At 38.4% G+C, this 19,432-nt stretch overlaps 1 protein-coding gene across 1 annotated transcript; it reads left to right on the top strand.

Moving 5' to 3' along the window:
• Nucleotides 1-5,172: 5,172 nt before the first annotated feature.
• Nucleotides 5,173-9,081, top strand: Smp_092930 (hypothetical protein; the record flags this gene model as incomplete). The annotated part of the gene is made up of 2 exons (XM_018792908.1): nucleotides 5,173-5,771; nucleotides 8,505-9,081. The coding sequence occupies 2 exons, from the start codon at nucleotides 5,173-5,175 to the stop codon at nucleotides 9,079-9,081; spliced, it is 1,176 nt and encodes a 391-aa protein (XP_018647474.1).
• Between the last annotated feature and the right edge of the window lie 10,351 nt (nucleotides 9,082-19,432).

Here is a 19,432-nt window from a genome sequence, read left to right as displayed (position 1 = left end):
AGTCAGATCACCTGTTAACTTTTCACCTCCAGGGGAAATACAGGTCTTGTGGTGCTTGATTTCCTTACTTTTTAACGCATGGACAGTCAAATGTAGTTAGGTGGTCATGTTGGTAGAAAGTATGTGTGTATAAATTGTTTTCTCTGGTTTTAGAAATAAACCGATTGCACTAACTTCCTAACAGTCACTATTGATTTATTTGAACTCAAATATTGGAGCAAAGGGGAACCGGATATATATGCGCTATACAAAGAAATGTCATTTCCTTTATTGTGTGAAGGCTATGTTATTGCCCGGCTGCCCAGAACGAAGCAGGCGATTTTCTTAGGTGGCCACACTTCGAGCCTTTGCCCTTAAGGTCTGAACCACAAGGTAGTGGAGCATCGTAAGGAAATGCAGTATCATGGTAGCCGGTGACAACGGATTGATTCATACTCCATTTGTTCCTTCAGGATACTGGAACACATGTGCACCATTGGTTGGGAATCAGGGTTTTCTAACTCCCCTAAGTAGGTGATCCGTGTACACCAACCTAATCGAAGCGTCGGACATTCGCTTTTCATCCTCTCAATTGTGTACAAAACACGCCTGCCACGAGAAGACAGTGAGTAGAACTTTTGCGGCAGAGGCTAAATACGCGTGGCTAGGGAGAGTGAACTCTTGCTACTCTCGGCCGTACCAGGGCATTTATTGGATCCCTTTAAGTTATTTTAATCTGGCGCAATGTAACTATGTTGCACTTAATTAGAGTTTTTCATACAAAGATAGCGTCCTCGAATATATGTTATTAGTGTGAATACAGTGTTATTATTATTAGTGTGAATTTTATTTATTTATTTATTTAAACACATATATATTGGTACAAAAGGGCACCAGGTACATATGCGCCACACTATTGTGTGTGTGGGCTGTGATACTGCCCGGGTGCCCAAACCGAAGCAGGTGGTTTTCTTAGGGGACCACACCCCGAGCCTTTGACCAAAAGGTCTGATCCACAAGGCAGTGGAGCATCGTGAGGAGATGCAGTCCCATGGTAGCCGTTGACCAATGACAGGTTCTTCCGCCATTCGTTCCATCAGGATACTGGAGCCCATGTGCACCATTGGTTTGGAATCAGGGTTTTCCAACTCCCCTAGGTGAACTCGCCATGTCCACCAACCCGGTTAAAGCGCCGGACATTCGCTTTTCGTCCTCTCACTTTCGTAAACAACAGTAGTTCCACGAGAAGGCAGTGAGTAGGACTTCCCTGGCAGAGGCTATATATTCGCTGGCCATGTGAGAGCATTTCGAGAGGGAGAGTAGACTCTCCCCACTCTCGGCCGTACCAGGGCATTTGGGGCATTTGTGAATACAGTTACAAAACTAATAATCCAATAATCAGTTTTTCATGTCTGCATTCTTTCCGCTCGCAGCGCCATTGCGTAAATGTATGCTCATCAACAAAAAAATCAGTTACACCGAATATCATTAGTCAAAATTTTCATTGGTGATATCATTTTGGTAACTTAAGTGATTCTGGCTATTTTACTTCAATGATCCAGATATTAATTGTGTCACTGGTAGAAAATTCATGGTTGTCTATTTAAAATCATTCCGCGATGATAGCCACGACAAACCTCGAACTTTTAGCAATTACCTTCATTGACAACATAAACTCAAAGGTTTATCGAACACCAATCGTAAACTACATTTGATTTCAGGTTATTTTGGCAGTCACATCAAAACAGGCTTCAAAAGCATGTAATCGGTTGCTATAAGTTCATCATAAATTCATGTTTCACGGTTTTAAATTGGCATTTCTCTGAATACAAACATTGGTACAAGTGGGGCACCAAATGCATATGCGCCACACAATAACAATAGTGTGAAGTGTTAGAGAATAAAAAGTGCGTATAAGGAAATGGGGAACGACAACGAACAGAACTTAGCGTGTGAGCGTGAAATAATAATACGGGAAGCAATTCAGTTAGCAAAAGTACAACCAGAAAGAATTCCTTCAGTTAAAGAAGTTACGTTAATTTTTATGAAGTAAAGAAAATTTACAGCAGGATAACCACTAGTTTCTATTCTGAGCCATGTCTGATAATGTTTCTGGCCACTGTGTTGTTGCGTCTCTAGGACCCCAACCAAAGAGTCGTGAAGATCCAACAGAAGCTGGTCCTGTACATCTTTATTTCATACCATGACACCACGTCATACACTAACAACCCCTCCGTTTTTTCCAACCAGTCCCAGGCAAATAATGTGCGACGTGGAATTCTCTGGAACGACGTTCGTAAGACATGTTCAAGCCACCGAAGTCGATGTTTCAAGATAGTGGCATCAATTGAATTAGCGTTGCTGTGCCCTCTGCATTACTAACATGGTTGGAGTCCTCGCGATGGTTCAACACAGTGGCTAGAAACATTATCAGACATGGCTCAGAATAGGAACCAGTGGCGATCATATTGTAACTTTCATTGCGCTTTTGCCTATTGAATTGCTTCTCCCGTTATTATTTCACGCTCACACGCTAAGTTCTGTTCGTTGTCGTTCTCCATTTCCTTATACGCACTTTATATTCTCTAACACTTCACACTTTTTTTATTGTGTGGCGCATATGCATTTAGTGCCCCACTTGTACCGCTAATAACGTGTTCAAATAAGTGAAATAAAAACTGATCAATGGAAAGAGATGGTTGTACGCCCTCACTGCCTGTTTTGTTTGTGTACAGAGCCTTCAAAATGTTGGTGAGATTCTCAGCAAACGAAAAATTGCCCTGTTATTAAGAAACAGTAATCGTTAACCTGCTAAAGTTATGTTAATACCGTAGCATTCGGCACAGTGTAAACATGATCAACAAATTCACGACCAGAATAAAAGCCAGCTTGTTTCGTGTGACTTAGTCTTTTAATGGTTTTGATCAATCTGCGAGGTATGGTAGTTTGGACGCGGTCAAAAGTAAACTTGTTCCCCTTTAGTTGTTACATAGATGATGTAAGCCTTCTCTAAAGAACAAGAGGTAAGTTGTCCAGATTTATTCCGCTTCAAGCGTTTGAGTTCCTTTTAAACTTTTCGCGATAGGCTTTTTAGTTAACACTGTCAATGGAGGACAGGACAATCTAATGGATGTCGCTAAGACAGCAGACCAGCTGGACCTTTCTCAAAAGACTCCCGATCATTCAAGACATCATTAAGTGTTACTAATTAGCGTTCCTTCACTTTCACAGATTGTCCCGCTCACATCATGGTTTTTGGTGCCAGTGGCTCATATGAGTTAAAACATTTTCCGGAAGGTACATGCATCTGTTGTTTTCGGCTCGTTATCTTGCTCCGACCTCAAGGTTTCTCAGTCCTTGCGGAAACTTTGCACAGTTCCCTGACGTAAGGATGTACATTTATCAATAAATTGTCACTTAGTCCGAGTGAACCGGAGTGCCTCGATGAGATTTAGAAAGCTTGTGAAAGCCTGGTGCTTATAAAAAGGAGGTTTTGCACAACTGTGAGAGACGGGACCCACTATTTTCCGTAGAGCGAGGCAAAATCACCTAATCCTCATCTACGCTTTCCGGTAGACTGGCTAATAACCTTGAACATAACTCTTTAATATTTAGTTGAAGCAAAAGTTACAGCCAAGTTTCTTCTACCAATCTTTTTAGGACTAAACGTTTTCTGGCCACTAAAACCCGAGATAAGCTAGGCGTAAACCAAACCATGATCAAACTCTCGATAAATACTCCAAAATAAGAGGTAGTCTTTTACACAACCACTCTTGTAGTAGCTGGTCATGATTTCAATCTGAATCCAGGGTTAAGTTGCAAAGTGAGGGTGCTAGTTTGTACATCGACTATAGCTGTCAAAATTGGTGCTGACTGAAAACAGACGCTGGTCTGCTCAGAGCTACAGGAAACAATCATCTTTATCTTACCTGCTACCAGCTGATCCCCATTGGCTACGCAGACAACTCTTCTATGTGTCCAGACATCCTACATTCTCATTCAAGTCTCCGTCTGGCGTCACAATATCCGCCGAACTCACTATCTGAAGAAGACCTAATTTATAGTAAAAATTATCTATAAATCTAGGCCGCAATATAAGAGCTTACTGAAAATTTCTTTCCTCGTTCTAGTTCCTCAATTTAAAGGAGCCTTCTATTCTAACAACCTTTATTTGGGATTCAGTCGATTAGTGAAGCCTCCGCTCTGGTACTTACTGCAATAGCAGCGCCACTTAAACCAGGGAGTGTCCGGTTTCGCTCACACGAAACAAGCTTTACAAATCGACAGATGGAGAGCGGATTAGTAGTACCTCACGAGGGTCTTAGGTAAGAGTCCCGGATATACAACAGACGTTTATATCAAGGCTTCCCAAAGACATAACCAAATTTGTTGTTTCATCTGCATCAGTGTGGAACACTGAAGATAGTTATTTTGCATAAGACGTGAAGGCATCCGAGATTGCTACTACACACCACGTCGAAATCGAGTGATTATGACAGAACTCTATCCATAGACAAGCAGCTGGATGAGTTGAAAAATAAAAGAATACATAAATTGGGACTGAAGAGTAGTAGATAAGTAACGGAATGTAAAATAACAACGAATGCAACAACACAGTTGCGGATATTATTTGCATGAATAACAAGGGGGAAGATCTTGAAAATGTAATTGTCAATATTGTATATAAGTCGAGACACTACCCGAATGTCTATACAAAGGTGGAGGTTTTTTAGATGCATTCGACTGAGGTGTAATTCACAAGGCAGTATGTCAACATCATAAGATACAGTCTTATTGTAGCCCTTGACCAAGATAGATTTATACACCATTTATTCCTTCAGGATCCAAGAGCCCATATATACCGGAGTTTCTCTACTCCTCTAGGTGGACCCTCCGTATCTACGAACTCGGTTAGAGCTCCGGAATTTCATTCACTTTTCTTTGGACTCCCAAGTAGTTTCGCATGTCATGTTTGGCTAAAGACTGAGCATATACGCCTGCACTAATAAGTCACATTCATTTATAAAATACTGTAGCTATACAATACTAAAGGTAATCTGTAATGTGTTAATCAGTAACTAATTTGAATTAGCTACTATCTTTATGTTTGTCCATTAGGTAGCTGATATTACTTAACCTTCTATTCATTTTGTTCGCATCCTCTGTAAATTCCGTTATATTTTAGAATTAACAATGTCTAGTCAACCGATATCCAGACATCGGAAACAGCACTTTCCTCGTTTAGAACGTCGGAAATTAATTACTCCTCTATCTCAGAATCTCCCTCTCCAAGAATATGAATCAGATGAAGATCCAGTTTATATTTCTAAGCATCCACGAAGTTCATTAATATCCACTAGTCATAAACCATTCCGTCCAGTCAAAACAGATTCAAAAGATAACAATGGATCGTCTGGTCGTCCTGATAAACGTGCTAGAGATGAACACAATGAACAAGAACGTAGTCGTCGACGTGAACTTGCTGTTATTTATGAATTAATTCGATGTAGCTTTTCGAATGATGATTTACGATATCTTGGTCATTGTAATGGTCCTAAATCAGTGGATAAATTATCATATCCACAAGTTTTGCAAATAGCTTACCAGTTATTACGTGAAGAACAGCATAATTTGACTTTATTCGAAAAATCTTTAAACGATCTGAAATTAATTGAAAAAGAATTTGTTCGTGCCGGTCTCCCAGTTCCTGAAAGACCTAAATGTCCTTATATATTAGATACTTATCGAAAAATGGTTCAACTTGTCGATAATTTACTACGTCATGATAAACTGTAAGTAATCTATCTAATTTTAATAAAAAAACAAAACAATTTCCTTGTTAGTTTTTTTTTCATCCTGTCAGTTTTATTTCATCAAGCTTCAGTTTGGGCACCTGGGCAGTATCACAGCCCTCACACAAATCAAATGAGATTTGTGCGGCGCATATGTATCTGGTGCTTCCTTGTACCAATATTATGCTGATCTTGCATTATGCCTTCACCGTTTTAATGAAAACTTGTTAACTTTATGATATATTGACATCAAAAATGGGATTTATTTATCCTTGTTCACTTCATATTTATTCATCTGAAAATAATCACCTTAAAGTCATTTGTACTTTAAATGATTCTACTAATTAGACTTGTCTCAACGTCCAAATAATTAACTAGGCAGTCGCTTTATATGTTATATAACATACACTTATGGGCCAGGATAATTTTGCACTGGTTTTCAGGAGAACCAGACACCATCCAGACTTTCACGCGGCAACCCAAACAGTACAGCTCAATCCCGTTTAACAGGGGAGCCAGACATTGCCCAGGCTTAACCCAAGCAGTACAGCTCAATCCCACCATATAGGAGAACCAGACACTATATAGGCTTCAACGCTACAATCCGAACAGTACAGCCCAATTCTGTGGCGCAACCACTTAGGTACCAAACACCCTTGTTCCCTTAAACCTTAAGATTAAAATTGCTTCATAACGTTCTTCCTATACTATATCCTTATATACAACCTATCTTTTATATACTACCGCCACTAAATTAACTATTTCTATGAATCCGGTGTTCACCTTGTTGTGCTAACGAAGTATGGCAACTTGGACCGATGCTTATATGTGCCTGGTCCTATGTTGTAGCTGACTGACTGACTTATATGTTCTAACTATTTTTTAACATACGTTTCTGCATAGACTTTCTCTGATTAAAGATAAAGCTTTTAGATCATTAACCTAAGAGATCGTACTAAATTAAAAAAAAATTAGATAAACCCCAGACGGTTCTATGGTATGTTGCATAAACTCCTGTTGTAATTTCACCGGATTTTTTTATTTATAATAAATAATATAAATGTGTCATTCTGTTCTAGTATCCTTTTGTTTACAATAAGGGGTTTGTGGAAATTGTTAAGTTTCATGGTTTACATCATGGAATGATGTTCGTTATATGGCCATTCAGAACTAGAAGGTAATAGACAGCTGCCTAGTTTTAACATGAATACTCTCCAGCAGTACTTATCTGGTACCTGAAGGTCTTGGACTTGGTCTACGATAGAGTTAGTTCTGCATAGCAATCATTCATGCTGATAGTAATATTGTGTCAGCTATCATACGGAAACTTACACCCAACTGGAATTCCAGTCATGTTAGCAATCGTTTGAATATCGCCCTACTTCTCGGCCGTGCGTAACAATTCAATTTTATCTATGCATACTAGAAAATTATTAAAATATTGACCTTCCTGTGTAAAATATTCTGTCTTATTGAAACTAATTAGTCCAATCTCGTTGTTTTGATTAGTTTCAGCGTACATCACTTATTTACTTACTTACGCCTGTTACTCTCAATGGAGCATAGGCCGCCGACCAGCATTCTCCAACCCACTCTGTCCTGGGCCTTCTTTTCTAATTCTATCCAGTTTTTGTTCATTCTTCTCATGTCTGTCTCCATTTCTCGGCGTAATGTGTTATTTGGTCTTCCTCTTCAGGATTCCATGTGAGGGTTTATCTTGTGACGCGATTGGGTGACTTTCCAAAGTGTGCCCAATCCACTTCCAGCGCTTCTTCCTGATTTCTTCCTCCGCTGGAATCTGGTTTGTTGTCTCCCACAGTAACTCGTTAAAAAACACTAAGTAGTTTACATCACTGATTTGTAATAAGGATAATAATCTGTAGTAAAGAGAGTTGTTTCTTTTTTTTATTGAAATATGTTTCTCCTATACCCCTTTCTTCTAAAACTACTTATTGTGTACGATTTTGTACTTTGTGTGTATTGCATTTGGATCGATTGAGTTAAACAGTAAGTTTATGTAATGTAGTTATACGTGTTCTATGGTTTTTTGATTGAATTCACCGGTATTTCTTCGTTTAAACCGTTCATAGCATTTGTATACTGTTGGAATTCATTGTTATCAGACTTAGTTTTCATTATATTGGTTATTTTTTTTACGTCTTTTTTTCAAGAACAGTCAACGGTTATCACAGTTTTTGAGCGGCGAGTTAATGTAAGACATTAAATAGGAAGAATATGTATTTGTAAAATCTCAGCGAAGTGAATTTGAAGTAAATCCAAAGTTTCGCCTGGCAATCAAGGAATAATTCTCATAGTTGAAAGCCTGAATCAATTGAAGCTAGACCACCATGGAAAACCTGGAAGCACTGGACGACCGTTTCGTCCTAACATGGGACTCCTCAGCAGTGTGTATTCACGATCCCGTATTCACGAGATTCGAACCCAGGACCTATCGGTCTCGAGCCAGAGCCCACGAAACCCTTTTTGATAAGGAATAATTCTTTGAAAAAACTTAGACCAGATTGCCAGTCGAAACGTTGGATTTACTTCAAATTCATTTGCTGAGATTTTACAAATACATATTCTTCTTTCTATTTAAAGTCAACGGTTATGTTTTAAATGTTTTCAATAATATTTAGTTAACTTTTAATCAAGTTTATGATTTTCCATTGATCTTGGTTGTTTTTTTTTACAAATTATTTTCAACAGAATATTGTGATTTTTAATTTCTAGTGCTCGATCTGTTGATGGTGTCTATGAAGTGACTCCTGCAGAACGTGCAGCTATTGGAGATCAAGAAATGTCATTTCTTTTACCACGTTCACATCATACATCTACTACTACTACTACAGATTATTCCGATCGTATTAGAGGACGAAGATCGTTTAATCTTACTAACCGGTCAAATTATACGGAGAATTATTTAGAACGAGATGATACTAGAAGTTGTTTTTCGAATTGGTCCAATGCTTCTGCATCCCAATCTAAATTTAAACGATCCTCTTCTTCAGCATCTCTTGATTATGGAGCAGAGGATGACACCGACTCAAATCTTTTACCACTTACACCTCCATCGAATAATCACCATCTTCGTAGTACTACTTCTAGTTGTAATAATAATAATAATACTAATAATAGTAGTAGTACTAATAATAGTAACCAATGGTTAGGTGATACTGAATTCCTGGATATTTTATCAGAATTTAAAGAAGATCCTGATATTAAGAATGAATTTCAAACACCAATTGATGATGATGTCGATGTTGAAAGTCTTTTGTTGAATTTTGTCCCGGATGAAGCACTTAACTAGAAAATTGTCCTCTTTTTTTTGTTTTAAATAAAAGTGCACATGTATTATGTATATAAAAAAATTATATGTGTATTCATATTTTTTTGCTTCTTATCATGTCGTGCCTTCTTATTATTATATCTATTGTGGTTTTTTCTTCCATTTCTTTTTTGCTACCGTTTATTACATCTTATTGTTACTATGACTACTGTTATCCCCCCCCATATCGGATATAATACTATTAGCTTGTTTTTGGTATTCCTTTCTTTGATATTCTTTTCAATTCTATAGTATCTATGTATGTACTTTGTAATAATAATAATAATTATTATTAATTTAGTCACCAACAGTGTTTCCTAAGTGTATTCAACAAGAACTTTACCACATTGGAAAAAAAATGCTTCGGTTACCATGTTCGTGTTGCATCACTCTCTCACACACACATTTATATACATATATATATATAAATCATGTTTTTGGCAGACATTGATTGTGGATCAAAGTAATTACCTTGTGTTTTGTTTTGTTTTCTCTTTTTTTTATATTTATTTTACACTTACCGTTGTAGTAGTAGTAGTACTAGTCTTAGTGTGTGTATACATGTACACGAAATCATTTCGAATTCACGTTATTATCAATGTAATATAGTAAATTGTGTTTCATAAAAGAGACAAATGATAGATGATGAGTAATAAGTAGTAGTTTTCGAAAAAAACAAACAGCATGAACTTGTACAAGATTATATTTTAAAGATTGCATTCCTGTGTACTAGCACCTTCGAGCGGTGAGGCCTCTTAGTACCAGGCACCCATCGAAGATCTTTAGGTCTTGTTGCGAATCACTGGGTTGGAATTTGTTTGGACTATTTTAATGTCTGTTAATCTACGACATTGCGACTGTCGTCCAGTTTCACAGGGGATAACTGTTTCACTCTCGAGATATCTCAACTCCACTAGTAACAACCCTTTGAACTAAATTACAATAGCATCATTATAAAATAGGTGTTAGCAAGATTTGCTGAACAGTACAATGTTTACCCTTGACTATATTCTTCATACTAATAAGCTTATGTTAAGGTTACAAATAAATTAAAGAATTCATATTATCTCCATGCATCTTTTCTTGATTAACTTTGTCGTTGACATGCTTTTAGAGATAGCACTTTCATCATCTCAATCTCCAGGAGTTGAACTTTTACTGCGAGACTCACTTGTTGACTTAAATTACGCCGATGACAGTTCTATTTGATGACGCTGACAAAATTCAGAGTCTTCTGACCACTTTAAGCAACAATGCAGGCATGTTCGGGATGCGATTCTCCTCCTCGAAATGCAAAATGTTACTTCAGGATTAGGTTGCATCGGCACCTAAACTAATGAAAGGGAGTGAATTAGTTGAGCGTGTTGACCGCTTCACTTATCTTGGGAGTCTCATCAGCCCTTGTGGTCTGGTATGTGGCGAAATTTCAGCAGGGATACAGGAGGCTCGTCTAGCCTTCGCCAACTTGCGTCATTTATGGCGTAGGCAAGATATCCGTATGGCAACCAAATGACGGTTTTACTGTGCAGCAGTTCGTTCTGTCCTACTTTATGGCAGCGAAACATGGCCGGTAAGAGTACAGGATATTCGTAGGCTGCTAGTATTTGATCATAGGTGTCTTCGAATCATTGCTTGTATATTCTGGGACCACCGAGTAAGTAATGCAGTCGTTAGAAAGCGGGTATTAGGTAAAGATGGCAAATCGATTGATGAAGTAGTGAAACTTGATCATTTGAGATGGCTAAGACAAGTGTTACGTATACCCAACCACCGACGTGCAATGTTTTATGGCGTAAGAGTAGGTTAGAAGAAAGCTAGGGGCGGCCAGACCAAAACGTGGCACAAATCCATGAAGTCACTGACAATGGGACTATTGGTTAGAGACCTTGAATGACATGGCTCAAAATCGTTTGCAATGGCAAAGTTGCATCCACTCTTTGTATTCTCCCAAATTCTTATCTTTTTTTCTCCAAATTTATTTCACTGGGATATACTCCTTCGATAACATCTTCAAACCCTAGTCTTTCCGATTACTGCTTATACCCTTACTACTTCTACCACTATGGGATTTGAATGGACAACTGCATCTCTGTGTGCTGATGTGGTATGGCAACTCGAACTGATGTACATACATACGAAGTTCTACGTTGTGACTGACTGACTGACCATGCATCATTTTAAGGCACTTAGATTGTGTGCTTTCCTTGTAATCACAAATGCGGAATCCGTAGCATTTATCTACAGTGATGATATCTATAATAATCTTTTTGTAGACAAATTACTATCCCGCTTACACTAAAGTAAAAGAATGAAGATATCATTTTAATACCTTTTTGTACAGTACTCAGAGAAAAGTTGCCAGGAATATTCGTAATACCTACCAAACGTATTCAAATGTACACGTAAGTAACTAAGTAAATGTCCTTTGTTGGGTACAATGCATCGGCCTTATCAGCTTCCACTTCATAACAAGCCCGGTTCTGACATACGTGTCTGAATAATTTACTTGCATTACACCAATCGTAACGCTTCAGAGATGGTCCCATCAAAAAGTTTATAGTTTTCTAAACTGTTGGTACCCTATACAAAAATCAATATGCTCTAGGCATTCAACTTAACTAGAGATTGATTATTCCTAAGGCGTGGAGCTGACACTAATAAACCAAATTACCATTGAAAATATAACAGTTCACGTGTGGTTTCGTTCTTAAATAAGTCAACTTAAACAAGAACTGGATATACTACGACCAGTGTTTAGATGAGAATCAATGCATTTTCCACACTAATGTCAGTACCAAGAAAAGTCTTCAAGAGTGTTGCTGAACCGGATGAAAGAGGCCCAACTTCCAAATCAATAGGCTGGATTCCGTTAGGATCGGTCATGTACAGGCCAAATTGCGACACTACAGATCATCGTTGAACAATCAGTTGAATGGAACTCGTCACTATACATCAACTTCATTAACTAGGAGAAGGAATTTGACCGTGTGGACAGGAGAACATTATGGAAACTCCTTCGACACTACGGATTTCCTGAGAAGATTGTCAACATTATCCAAAACTCATACGACGGACTACAGTGCATGGAGGACAGATGCATTTCCAGTAACGACCGGCGTCAGACAAGACTGTCTACTCTTTCTTCTAGTGACTGACTGGATTATGAAGACCTCGACATCTGAGGGGAAACATAGAATACAATGGACAGCTCGGAATCAATTAGAAGATTTGGACTTCGCAGATGACCTAGCCCTGTTATCCCATACACACGAGCAAGTGCAGATGAAGACAACTAGTGTAGCAGCAGCTTCTGCATCAATAGGCCTCAACATACACAAAGGAAAATACAAGATCCTCGAATACAACGTGGAGAATACCAACCCAATCACACTCGGTGGAGAAACCCTGGAAGATGTGGAATCTTTCACGTATCTTGGAAGCATCATCGATGAACAAGGAGGATCTGATGCAGATGTATAAACGAGGATTGGCAAAGTAAGGAAAGCATTCCTACAATTGAAGAACATATGAAACTAAAAACAACTGTCGACCAATATCAAATTCACAATCTTTAATACGAACGTCAAGATAGTTCTACCGTATGGAGCTGAATCTTGGAGAATTATTACAGCCATCATCAAATTGGCACATGTATTTATACACAATTGTCTACGTAAGATATTGAATGTCTGCTGAACGGATACCATCATCAACAGCCTACTGTGAGAGAGAACAAACCAACTTCCGGCTGAATAGGAAATTAGGAAGAGGATAGGACACACATTGAGGAAATCACCTAACTGCATCACGAGATAAGGGCTAACTTGGAATCTTGATGGGAAGCCGATGAACACAGTGCGTTGAGAGTTGGAAGTAGATATGAAAAGGATGAATAGTAATTGGAAAAGATCGCCGAGAACAGGGTTTGATGGAGAGTGCTGGTGGGTAGCCTATGCTCCTCCACGAGGGGTAACAGGCGTAAGTAAGTATTATTATTTATTATTATTATTAGCTTTATTCAATATTATATTTTTGGTACAATATAGAATTCTCAGCACAAAGTACTTCAACAAGTTTCCGTTTCTTACTTCTTCGTCCTTCCTGACGATTAATATTGAGTGATCGCCAGTTAGAACTTAGCCCAGTCAATCGACATCTGGATAATGTACATTCTTCTCGCTGCATATTACCAGCAACCACGATATCTCTGATTAAGCCTTCTGTAACCTTTACAGCGAAAGGTCTTACACTTTTCAGAAACGCACGAAATCAGATAACTGTTTGAAATATCTAGATGACAGGAACAGGTAGCCCAGATGTTTAAACAGGCCGCCAATGAGTACATCGTTAATAAAATAGGCTGGTATCATTTATCATTCAACCGGAATCCAATCTCACATATTTCTATAGTACTTCTACGATTTATTTATTGTGATATAAATGTTAGGAGTATTGCAATTGGTGAAAATGTTTACAAACGATTGTGTTGTTTTTATTCATTATTGAATTGCCTTAGCAACTATCTGAGAACGCATTCTAAATCTTGGTACAATGATTTTCGTTTTCATTTTAACTCAGTAACCAACCCTTATTTGATCCGAATGATAAAATCAGCTGATCATCTCTCACACACGTTTCCGTTAAAACAGATAAACACATGATTTTCGTGATCAATTGAACATAAATGGTTTTATTATATAAATAAACTGTAATTTACAACGTCGAAGTTGATATGTAGCAGAATATTTTCTATATGAATGATCTTGTATTGGTCAATTAGTTCTAGATGGACAACATATATCATTCATTATCAGAAGGGGTTTTGTGGAGATTTAATAATTTTCATAGTTGAAAGCGTGAGCCAATTGAAGCTAGATCACCAGGGAAAACCTGGAAGCACACTGGACACTAAAGTGTTAGGTTAGTGTCCTGTTAGTTAACACTTCAGTCTTTTTGTGATTAGAAACCATATCATATTATCATTGATCTACTCAAATATTGACTAACCTGCTAGACTGGGTATATTGTACATAATTAATTAGTAATTAGCAATCAAATTGTCTATCCTTTAGTTCTGATCGAATTCTACTAACTAAAACTGTCTAACTATAAATTCATTTAGTATTGTTTGTTTGAATCTTGCCAATGATGTTTTAAGACTGCAACTAGTCAGTCTCAAATCAATGGGAATATTCAAACAAATAATATTAAGTGAATTCAAACTTCACCCCATTGGACAAGCAAGTGGCTATCAGGATTCAGTAGCTGAGTGGATAACACGATGATGTTTGAAGCGAAAGGTACTGGGTTCCAGTGCCAGAGTGAACATCAACTCTGAGATGTAGGTACATCCAGCTGACGAGTCCCAAATAGGACGAAACGCGCGTCCTAGATTCCACTGCTATCCACTATCCATCTTTGCTTACCATGTTTAACTATAGTAAACATGAAAAAAAGCGGATGAAACTGTCAAGTCATTTACATCGATTATCACATTTAAACATCGTCGATAGACATCTTTCAGAATTAAGGACTAGACAAATAGGATATTGGCTACATAGATTAAGATGAATTATCCATTTCTTCAACAACAACAAAAAATGCTAATGTGAATTGAATATGTACTTTTGTTCTCACATGTTTTGTTTCAGTTCATATGGTCAGACATGTATTGATAAAAAACATTGTGATCATTATTTTCCTAATGAGGTCATCCTAGGAAAATGTACTTTATAGCCTTTTACATTAAAATGATGGTCAAATACTTTTATGCATGTTTATTCGCGAGAGTAGTGAGTAATTCAGTTGGTACGTTTATATTTAGTATAGTTTCTTTCTTAATGCGGTTTAGATGTGATTCTTTACCGACCGTTGCTGCTACCTTGACTTGGTGGTCGGGCTTGCCTATCGTGATGAACCAATCGAGCTATACTGGCTGGAACAATCGTTCCTCAAGGTCCTACCATGCCAGACAGGTCGGTTGAAGAGCGGTATGACTAAAAGCAGCAATCCCAAGGTCCGAAGGCGAAGTCGTACTGCTGACTGTACAGAGGTGTGACGGCAGGTAAGGTGTTTCCTTCAGACAATCAGCATAACAGCGATGCTACCTTCCCATAAGGAGGGGTGGGGTTAGAAAAGGTCGACCCACGGATTTCCGTCTCCGGCGGTAAGGTCCTTTAAAGAATGGAGCTAACACGTCAAAAATCCCTCACAAAAAGGCCGTGTGTGACCGACCTCAAGCAGTTGTCCCTTGGGCACTGCGGTCACGCTCCCGGGTAGTTAAGACCAACACTAATCGAACTTCCTTGTCAGGTCCCTCAAGAAATACCCTTTCACTGTGTGGGCAGCCGGGTGATATTAGTGATATTAGCCCTCATACCCGTAACTGCACACGAGACCAAGTTGGTCACATTCAAATCCTTCCTACACCCAATAACTCTTATCTCCACGACTGAGATGTGATTCTTTGATATTTGACTATAGTCTCGTTAGTGAGAAACCATTCGTTATTTACATCACAAATTTACGTTGGCTAGGTGATCATTGAAAATTGCAGGCATTAGGAACAAGTGAGCTCACAATGCAGAAAACTACTTCGAAATCAGTCTTATGGTGATTGAAAGATAAAAAAAATAAACGAAATATCATTTACAAAATAAGGTGAAGGAGCACTGAACAATTGTTTCATTAACGATGTATACTTATAACCATTTCAGGAATCGAGCTAGATACTTTCAGGTCTCATGACAAACCAGTTACTTTCATAGCTTGAAATAAAGGCCTGTATGGCCTATTCGTTAATTGTGTAGTCCAGCAGTGGGTGTTGGTTCGAGTGCGTGCAAGAGCAGTACATTTGACCCCAAACGCCCTGGTACGGTCGAGGGGGGAAGCGAGTCAGCTCTCCCTCGAAAAGTGCTCTCACATGGCCACGCGTATACAACCACTGTCAGTGAAGTCCAACTCAACACCTCGTGATGGAGTGTTGTATACAAAATTGAGAGGACGAGAAGCGAATGTCCGGAGCTGTAACGAGGTTGGTGGATACGGAGCACCTACTTAGGGAATTTGGAAAACCCTGATTCCAGACCAATGGTTCACATAGGTTCCAGGATCCTGAAGGAACAAATGGCGTATGGACCTATTGTTGGTCGCCGGCTACCATGGGACTGCATCTCCTTACATAGATCCACTGCCTTGTGGATCGGACCTTTAGGTCGAAGGCTCCGGGTATGGCCCTCTAGGAGAAGCACCTGTTTTGGTCTGGGTACCCGGGCAGTATCTTAGCCCGCAAATCAATGATAACTACTATTAGCTTCATTGTTATTGTGTGGCACATATGCATTTGACGCCCATTTGTACCAATATTTATGTGTTCAAATAAATAAATAAGCTCAAAATTATCACCGAATAAACCTCATTTCTATCCATCGAGAACAGCAGAATTTGAAATTATATGAAATACTTAAATTATCATATTTACTTTTGTCAGTGGCTTGAATACTTTCAACATCAATGTTAGGAAGATTCATTTAGTATTGTTTGTTTGAATCTTCCCATCGATGTGTTAGGACTGCAACTGGTCAGTCTCTAATTGGCATATGTGCATAATGTGCGGATTAGAGATTGACCAGTTGCAGTGCTAACACATCGATGGAAAGATTTAAACAAACAATACTAAATGAATTTATACTTCACCCCATTGCACAAGCAAGTGGCTATCAGAACTCAGTGGCCGAGTGGATAACGCGATGGTGTTTGAAGCGATTCCCAGAGTGAACATCAACAAGTCTGAGATGCAGGTACATCCAGCTGACGAGTCCCAAATAGGACGAAGCGCGTGTCCTGGATTCCACTGCTGGCCACCATTCATCTTTGCTTGTCAATGTTAGGATTTTATGAATATAGCTACTGCCGATTTTTTTATTTACCGAATATCAACTTCAACAGGATCATTCTAAAGTTTTCTGACACCATGATCTATGTGTTTTAAAGAAACCAAAAATATAGTAAATTGTGTAACTTAAGCTGTCAATGACCCCAGAAGTTAGATGATATGCCAGAAAACCAATCATAGTGGTTCAACTGTATCCAATATCTATCTACGACTAAGTTTTGAGTAATATATCATTTGTAACTTTCCATCAATTAGTTGCATTTATTTCTTTCAAACTGTATCTCGTATGTTTAGATTTTTACCGTTTTTTTAAAAAGTGTTTCAATTTCTATGCTTATATCTTGTCGATCATCTCTTGCTGTGAAGAAATAAGACGTAGCAACATGGACCTGTAGCGGTAAATAAATCCCCAAAATCAATAGTTCTATAAGTCTTCTACATTAGATGCTGACCACATTAGTTTTATTGGATTCACCTAGCTGAAGGCGCTCGGTCGTGCATCCGTACCAGATCACGGTTTGGAACGGCGTGTGTAACGTCTCCTACGATCATTAGCCAGATTAGATCAGTCACTTCTCAATATATTTATAGCCCATCAAATATATCTTCCAACCTCCTCGCTTCTGACCTATGATTTCACCAGGTGGGCGCGATTCAGTTATAAGTGTTACTGATAAAGTGTTGTCAAAGTACGATACCTATGGTATCTTCAAGCATCTGTGTACGAACCAGAAAGTCCTAGGTTCGATAACTATGTACAGGGTTGTGGATGCGCACTCCTGAGGAGTCTCCTACTAGAATGAAACCATCATCCAATGATGATCTAACATTGATTAGTTCATCATTTCAATAAAACTGAATAGATTAGTTCGTTTACTTATTGGGCAAATGATACAGTTGACAACATAGTGTAGACCATCAACGTTGATGATATATGTCGAATGATTGGAGGCCTACTAGAGTTAGACGGGAACGGTGTAACGAACAAGCTAACTTCAAAGTCACACCCAGCGACCAGCACCTTACGTGGATTGCCCCATCGACGTATCAAGGGACCATGGACGCTCTGAAGACTGTACAATACAAAGGACGTTAATACAGGAATATATTAGTTAAATTAGATACAAGCGAAAGTAGAACCACTGCCGCATGGGCTAGTCCATGGCGTATGATTAACTGATACGCGTTGATTGTCCTTGACCTTGAAGGGTATGGATGATCTGTTCGATATTTAGTGACCCAACTGCCTGATGATTTGGCTAGGGCCCAGTGACATTTCACTGGCCCTACAATAGCATAAATTCAATATACAAGATAGAATAGTTATGTTTAAATTCTATGATGAAATGGCCAAACTTTTACTAATTATAAGTAGTATAGTGTGAATAAAAATATCTACATTTTGTTTATTTGACCTAATTTTGCATTACTGTCTGGTAATTTAAAAAAAGTGCAAATTGCATCAAGTAAAGCATATTTCAACTTATACAACACTAAACAAAAATTGTTTTCTTTCTCTCTCTTATAATAAAAATAATTAGAAAAATAAAGTGTAAAGATATAACTATATTGTAGGCAAAGATGGATAGTGACTAGCAGTGGAATCCAGTTTGACGCGCGTTTCATCCTATTTGGGACTCGTCAGCTGGATGTACGTGCATCTCAGAGTTGATGTTCTACTTTTCCTATATTGATCAAGCGGATAATCATCTTTCATATAATTGATTACATAATTACTATTCTCTTTTAACTTGTTATTCGTAATACAACCTTCATTTGAAACAAGAGCTTCAGCAAGTGTTACATTTGTATCACTTATTACTTATCCTTGAAACAAGGAAGAATTGCGATTCCCACTACATATAATATGAATATGAAAGAATGAAACAAATAAAAAAAATTATTAACATCAAAACACGACTACTCTAGTCGAATATGACATCTAAAGCTAATCAGAGAATTTTTACCCCTTCTGATTATAATCATATGCTCACTAGCGACTGGCTTCAAGATATATGTCCTGGAGTTCTAGTGAGAAGCAGTGACCAGTGGAGTTCAAACCACGTCTGTTGTGAGGTAATAACTCACTGAAGACAATTAGTGAAGATTGCTCAAACTTCGTGGATTGGTTAAAGTTAGACATCAACACCGTTGGATGCCGTCTAGCTCAATGGTCTAGAGGTTAAGTGCTCTGGCGCGAGACTGGTAGGTCTTGGGTTCGAATCTTGCGAGTGCGGGATCGTGGATGCACACTGTTGACGAGTCCCATAATAGGAGGAAACGGTTGTCCACTGCTTCCAAGTTTCCGATGGTGGTCTAGCTTCAGCTGACTAATGATTTCAACTATGAAAATACCTGAAATCTCCATAAAACCCCTTCTGACTTTCACAGTATTGTAGTGACCTAGTTTTATGAAGAGAACACAATTGTTATAAGAGA

The sequence above is a fragment of the Schistosoma mansoni genome, chromosome 1, assembly GCF_000237925.1.
Source record: "Schistosoma mansoni strain Puerto Rico chromosome 1, complete genome".
Taxonomy (NCBI): Eukaryota; Metazoa; Platyhelminthes; class Trematoda; order Strigeidida; family Schistosomatidae; genus Schistosoma; species Schistosoma mansoni.
The sequence above is the reverse complement of the archived record's forward strand: the minus strand, read 5'-3'. Positions and strand labels throughout refer to the sequence as shown.